Consider the following 7,297-nt stretch of genomic DNA (forward strand, 5'->3'; position numbering starts at 1 on the left):
CTCCTCTTGCAGAGATTCGCATAGGTCAGTTTAGGGATGGAACTTTATGTACCATGAAATTATCCTGATGAGCAGTGTGACCTGGAGCTGCCAGCCTGGGGCCGGCCTCTCACGCCCACTGCGAGCCTAGCTGCACGACTCTGGAGCTTCCAGCTCTCTCACTGCTCCTGCTACATGATTTGCCAAATTGCTTCTCGTTTAGCCTGTAATGGCTGCTGGGACAAACAGAAGGCAAGGCCAAGGGGGAGGCTGTGGCCCAGTAATCATTAATCTGCCATGCCCGAAAGCAGCCCGAGGGAGGCAGTGCCACTGTGGGTGGCTATCTAAAGGTTCACTGAGAACCCTATTTCCTCCCCAAAGTGAATGGGCAGCGGTGCCACCCTCTTGCCCAGGGGAGAGCAAGATGGGCAGGCCCAGCAGCGTCAGGGAGAGAGATCACTGACAGAGGAGATGCAGAATAAACAGAACAGTGCTTTTTTCAGGAATTGTCCTGTGTTTCCCACATGATTATAGGATCACAGAATGGTTGAGGTTGGCAGGGACCTCTAGAGATCATCTAGTCGAGCCCCCCTTGCTCCAGCAGGGATACCCAGAGCACAGGGCGGCATCCAGGTGGGTTCTGAAGACCTCTAGAGAAGGAGACTCCACAGCCTCCCTGGGCAGCCTGGGAATAACTGTTTCTTTGCAAGTCTAATGAATTCAACCCGACCACTACCAAAGAAATGTTCTCGTGGCAATTTAACATTTAAAACAAAACACACCAAAAATGGTGATGTAAAAAAAAAAAAATCTGTAACATGAAAACTGAAATGAATCCATACGGGCCACATCTGATTCCTTTCCAAAATGGAGGTGCTTCCCACTAAAACAAGGTGGAAAAATCCAGTCTCCTGGATTTTCTCCCCCCCGGTGAGAAACCGAGGCGCTGGACTGCTGCTCTGTGGAACTGCATCCCTGCTGCTGTTCCGTGCCCAGACATCGCGGCCAGCCGGCAGGCAGCAAGGGGATGGACCTGGTGAAACCCCTTCCCAGAGCGCCCTGCTGCTGCTTTCCCTGGGACTCCTGCTTTGGGCGAGAGCCAGACTGCGCCCGGGCCTCCAGAAACGCGCCCCCCCCCGCCCAAACCAACAAACTGCAACTTAGTATTTTAAAATAAGCAGCATTAGTAGAAAATAGTCAGCTACATGCAATGCATTAGGGATTACTTAAATTGAAAATATCGGTATATACCATAAAGCAACATACTCTTTTATCCTCGCACTAAGCTGATTCTATACAAACGACCTCAGTTAAAAAACATTACATACGTAATATATATGTGTCATTACAACTGCTTAAGGAGCAGAGGCACCAGCTCCCCCCCGAGCACTAGGGCAGCCATCGAGACACGATCCCCGCGGCGTTACCCGCTTCCAACGGCCGCCGTCAGCGCCCCGCGCCGCTCAACGTGCGCCCCCACCCGCGCGGCCGTTGGGCCCCGCCCTGAGGGTGGAGTAACGGCTGCGGCCAGGGCGGGGCCAGGCGGCGGAGCTCGGCCCGCCCCACCCCTCGCACCGCCTCACGTCGCCTCGCGCCGCCTCGGCGCGTCCCGCCGGGCCGCGGGGTGGCGCTGCCGCCGCGCGGGGGCCGCCCCGCCCCCCCCCCCCCCCCCCGGGGCGGGGCGGGGCCGCGCCGCCCCCCCCCGCGCGCGCGCGGGGGCCGCCCCGCCCCGCCCCGCTCCCGGGGCCGCCCGCGCTGCCGCTCCCGCTGCCGCTGCCGCTCCCGCTCCCGCCCCGTCCCCGCCGTGTGCGCTCGGGCCGCGCCGCCGGGCAGCGCGGCGCCATGGAGGCGCCGCCCGTCACCATGATGCCCGTCACGGGCGGCACCATCAACATGATGGAGTATCTGCTGCAAGGTGGGCTGCGCGGCGGGTAGGGGGGTGTCGCGTGTGTCGCGCTGCCGCCCACGCCGTGTCCCCTGTGCCCGCAGGCAGCGTGCTGGACCAGAGCCTGGAGAGCCTCCTGCACCGCCTGCGCGGCCTCTGCGACAACATGGAGCCCGAGACCTTCGTGGACCACGAGCTGGTGTTCCTGCTGAAGGGGCAGCAGGCGAGCCCGTTCGTGCTGCGCGCGCGGCGCGCCCTCGACAAGGGCGGCCTGCCCTGGCACCTGCGCTACCTGGGCCAGCCCGAGATCGGCGACAAGAGCCGCCACGCGCTCGTGCGCAACTGCGTCGACATCGCCACCTCCGACAACCTCACCGACTTCCTCGTCGAGATGGGCTTCCGCATGGACCACGAGTTCGTGGCCAAGGGGCACGTCTTCCGCAAGGGCATCATGAAGATCGTCGTGTACAAGATCTTCCGCATCCTCATGCCGGGCAACACGGAGAGCATCGAGCCGCTGTCGCTCTCCTACCTCGTGGAGCTCAACGTGGTGGCGCCAGCCGGGCAGGACGTCGTTTCCGACGACATGAGGAACTTTGCCGAGCAGCTGAAGCCCTTAGTCCACCTGGAAAAAATTGACCCCAAAAGGTTAATGTGATGGAAAAACCAGGTAATTCAGGCATTGGCTGTAGTAGTGAGTTCCTTTAAAAGAGCTCTGGAGGGCAAATCAAAACGGAGCAGGGGAGCAAAGGGCTGCACACCGATATATCATTGCTTGCAGTTACTCTTTTTTCATTTGCAGATGTGAATAAAAGCAAACACTTAAGAGTACCAAACATGAATATCAGTATTCCTCTTCCTACCAGGGAAAAATAAAATAAATTTAAAAAAAATCGGAAGGTATAAGGCCTGACAATCCAAAACATCAGACTTACTGGAACTCATGCTGTGCGTTCCACATCTCAGTGCTGCCCTATTTTAGGGACTGTTCTCTTACGCTAGCTAGAAATCCTTTTTCTTCCAAGTAACACCCCTTAATGCAAAATATGCAAAGTGTTCTGTGACATAAGAATAAAATCAGAATCTACACATAGTATAAGAGACTTAAGTTTGTCTATTTACAGGGAAATAGTAATAGAGTTAGCAGCTAGAACTGAAGATACTTTATAGGGAAACTTTCTGATTTCTGTTTCTGATAATAGCCAAAATTAAAACTGAAAAGCAGTTTTAACAATATTACAGGTGTAAAAGGTTTTCAAATTCTCCTTGTATCTGTTCCATTTATTCCACTGAAGTTACGTATGGCAATCTCAACTAATAGGATACAAAATAACAGCTTTAATTGGTTTTATTTTTATTTTTACTTTTAGTTTTTTTTTATTTTTTTTTTAAGAACCCTCACACCTTCCAGGTGATGAAGAAAACTGAAACAAGTTTCACTTAAAGAGTATTGTATAGCTGTGAAGTTTATTACAGGAATCATTTTGTTTAGCATCTCAGTAGGAGAGCTGCTTACCCTTCATTTCAGTACTGTTTGAAGTAGGGGAGTTTTTTAGTATGGTTCAAACAAAAGGTTGAGAAAACAGATAAAGGTAATAGAAGCATATTTAAATTTCTTATTCTTTACAGAAACATAGAAGGCAACCACTTACTACTGAAAATGCAACAGTGTCTGCCAGAGACACTGCCATTTTTTAACTTACTAGTCATATAGAACAGCTCAGGGCATATAACTATCAAATACTAATTCTTCCTGTAGGAAGAAATCTCAAGTTAACGGAGTTTTCATCACAGGAATTTGGGCAGGTGAAGCCGTGTTAACTGGATCAGTGCTCCCTGGGTACCTGCCTCTCAAATGGTCCTCCGAGGCGCAGGAACAACTGCCTATTCCAGCACAGCTGCCCTGAGCCAGCTGGCTGAAAATGCTGCTGTGTTGAATACATAGCTCTGCTTTTCAAACAGGATATCAGTGATGACACAGCCTACGTGATTTTGCTCATTATCAAAATGTTTTGAGGATGAGGGCGCACGTACAGTTGCTTTGTGCACACTGAAGCATGACTTACCCTCATAGGACTGCACATTGCCCAGGGATTTTGCATCTCTGACCGTTGCATCGCTCCACGCGGCTCCTGTTGTCGCAGGACAAGGTTCCACCGGGCGCAGGAGGAAGCAGGACTCGCCGGGTTGCTCCATGATTCAGCTGCTGGTGGTTGTTCCTCGGGGCTGCTGTCACATCCTGCCTGCGCAAACACTGGCTGCAGATGTCCCCTGCCACAGATACACGGCCTGTCTGGTGACACGGAACCGTGGAACGCAGCTCAAATGGTCGGAGAAGCTCAGCACCACACGCCAGCTTTTCAGGGCTGCTTTCCGATGGGTATGCGCACGGATACACAGAACACAGCAAAAGGGCCTCCCCCATTGCAGCTGAAAATAACTCAGAGAAGGCTTAACACGTACACTAACAAACCCAAAAGATTTGCTGAAGTTAGTACAGACTCATTGTATGTGCTCATGCTGTTGACTATCAACTAGGATGGCTTTAGTTTGAAGGGGCAGAAAAAGTACAAGAGGCAGATGTGTAGAGAGAAAGAGCCAGTGGCTACAGCTGGGGAAAAAAAATAAACACTTTCAGGTACTCAAGTACCTGGTTTTTTTATCTGAGTACAGCACACTGATAAGTTGTGCGGTATACCCTTATCCTATTGTTAATTGATTTTGGAGTGCTAAATTACCCTTAGGTACATACATGACTACAAGAGAACCCAGCTCTTACTTATAGCTGTTTTTTTTTCCTCCCATTTTTAAGGTACAAGCATAACCACATAGCCTATGAGACCAAAAGTGCAACTGTGTTTTTTTTTTTTTTTTTTTTTTTTTTTCCTCTCCTCCTCTCTCCAGCTAAAATACCTGCATTTTGTAAAGGCTTTTCATTTGCTGCATTGTATTACCTAAGGCCCGATACCACAAATCTTTCAAGAACTTTCCTTTCTGCTTCCAACTGCTCTCCGATCGCACCTTCCTGCCCTGTTTCTACAGCTGTTTTGGTTACGAAGAGCAGAAATCCCTGCCCAGCAAGCCAAGGCAGGGCCTCTGCAGATCCACGAAGCCCCGGCTGTTCCTGCTGCCGGGGAAGCTCGTCCTGCTGCAGCTCGTCCGAAGCCCTGGCCGCTCAACATGCACTTCTCCCTTCTCCGCTTCAGAAAGAACCCAGCTATTTTCTCTGGCAAACACTTCACTTCCACATCTCTGTTCCTCCCATTGAAGTGTTAATGCTATTTCTGTACAAGAGGAGACAAAAGCTTAAATATAATTTTGTTGGGTGATGGCTTGGCTCATTGGTTATACTGTTATTCTTTTCTCCATTTATGCTGTTCGTTTCCTACAGAGGAAGTAATTTGTGAGACATTTCACAGATATTTTTAATACTATCTCACAATAGAAGCTGAGTAAAATATTCAGCTTTCCTAAAAAGAGGATGTTTCTCAGAATAAGCCTTTTTACTATAATGACTTTTAAATAAATCAGATTTTATTCATTAATAAAATCTGCTTAGTTTGGTAAGTCCTTACAACTGGACTTATTAGACAAGCCCTTTCTTAACTATCACTGTCCCCTAAGGATCCACAACTAGTTAATGGCAAGGATTAGACTTAAAGGGATCTTCAGCCCTACCTGATTTCACAGTTCGGTTTTCCTGGGAACTTGCTCCGACTGACTAGGTTGCAGCAGCCCCACAGGCACTGCCACACGGACAGTGTGACCTGCGCCTGTGCAGTCCAAGGTTTCTGAGCAAGGTGGACAGCTGAAGACTTAAACATCAAGACGCAGGCACCTGAATTAGCACACCAGCGTAACACATGGTTTGTGCCAGCAAGATAGCATGACAAGAAGAACTGTTCACTCCTCATCAGTTCCTTTGGGAGTTGCTGCCATACAGTGCAACAATATAAGACACCTCTTAACGTGCTTCTGATCTTAGTACAAAATGAGCTCTTCTGTAGAAAGACAGCTAACGTGGCACACAAGCTGTCATTTCACTAACCTCAATAACACACACCATTTTTCTGTTTTTACATCCATGACACTATTACATATAACAATTTTATACACTCTAGAAATGGTTACAAGGCAGAGCATTTTAAACCCAAGTTTCTCCAAAGCACTAGGTGTGAGAAATAACACAAACCAGGGATTTTTCTTCATAATATTTTTAATACTTTTCACTTTTAAATACTGGTTTTAAATTTGTGATTGTAACATGGAAGAGCCAACTTCTTTAAATTTTTAAAACTTATCATTAGGATCATAAAGCTATTATAGAACAAACAGTTACACTCTACACACTCAGGGTACTCAAAAATATGATTCATGTTTTGAGTCTGTAGATGAACAGTGGCAATTCAAATACAGCGTTATCTGTACAACTTGACAAAAATACAGGTGGACAATCTGATTAAAGAGAATCAGCACAGCTTCAGATAAACCAGCTCAGCCCAATTAAGGAAAAGGTACTTTTTTTTTCCAAAGTGCATCACATCTTTTCTACAGAGAATTTGTCAAAGACGGTCAGATTTTCAGGCAGGAGAATGACTCTCTCTCTCTCTCTCTCTCTCTCTCTCTCTCTCTTTCTCTCTCATCCTTATCACCAATACAAGCCGTATCCAGTATTTTTAGTTTTTCTGGCTGATTTACTTTTCCAGATCTAATGTGGCAACATTCCAAATTCTCCAGAATGGAGGCAGATAACATTTAGAAAACTGAGAGCTGCATTCTCGGCCCTTAAGTTGGTTCAGCTGTAAAACAGCCCCCTTCTACAGCCAGGGGCTTCTTCTGGGAAGAAAACCACCACTGCACAAACCTAACAGCTCCAGGACCTGGAAGAAGAGAACTCGGAGCACACATACGTGGGGCATTGACTGGAGAAACAGACGGCCCCAAGGGACAGGTGAATAAAGAAACCTCATAAACCCATGGAAGGTGCCTTCCAGAAGAAAAGGCATAGCTGCTCCTCACACATGGAGGGTCTGAGAGGTCTACAGGCAGGTACTGACCGAGCTCCTCCGTGTCTCGGTCCTGCAACCCCTTCCACGCTGGGTCAGGAGCTTCTTACCATCCCCTCGGGCAGGGCTAGCTGTAGTGAAGCACCAGTGCCTTCCTCTAGAAGTAGAATGTATTCTTTACAAATAGCATCTGTAGTGTAATTTTATTTACAGAAGAAATCACAAAAGTACATCACATTTAGTGCAAATGCAACTAATGATATAAGATTTATATACTGCTTTGTAAACTTTCCATACCTTTGTAAAATAAAGCTATCCAATTAAATTAAGAAACAGTTACTCGCCTGTGTTCAACAACAATTACCAAAAATGGCAAATAAGGAGTCAACCTTTTTCTATTTTTGGACAGTGTTTTTTTTTTTTTTTT

The 7,297-nt window shown here is 48.0% G+C and overlaps 1 protein-coding gene across 4 annotated transcripts; it reads left to right on the forward strand.

Annotated features, from left to right (window-relative positions):
* The first annotated feature begins 1,790 nt into the window (after positions 1 to 1,790).
* Positions 1,791 to 5,398, forward strand: MED18 (mediator complex subunit 18). Of its 4 annotated transcripts, none has more exons than XM_026036460.1 (3): positions 1,791 to 1,894; positions 1,969 to 2,534; positions 4,769 to 5,398. In XM_026036460.1, the coding sequence occupies exons 1-2, from the start codon at positions 1,822 to 1,824 to the stop codon at positions 2,520 to 2,522; spliced, it is 627 nt and encodes a 208-aa protein (XP_025892245.1). In that variant the 5' UTR covers positions 1,791 to 1,821; the 3' UTR covers positions 2,523 to 2,534; positions 4,769 to 5,398. The 4 variants fall into 4 exon arrangements, with proteins under 4 accessions (XP_025892245.1, XP_025892243.1, XP_025892235.1 ...); XM_026036458.1 differs by lacking the exon at positions 4,769 to 5,398 and adding an exon at positions 3,939 to 4,727; XM_026036450.1 differs by lacking the exon at positions 4,769 to 5,398 and adding an exon at positions 3,659 to 4,651.
* The last annotated feature ends 1,899 nt before the right edge of the window (positions 5,399 to 7,297 follow it).

Source organism: Nothoprocta perdicaria, unplaced genomic scaffold (assembly GCF_003342845.1).
Source record: "Nothoprocta perdicaria isolate Ctin4 unplaced genomic scaffold, notPer1 scaffold_1, whole genome shotgun sequence".
Lineage (NCBI taxonomy): Eukaryota > Metazoa > Chordata > Aves > Tinamiformes > Tinamidae > Nothoprocta > Nothoprocta perdicaria.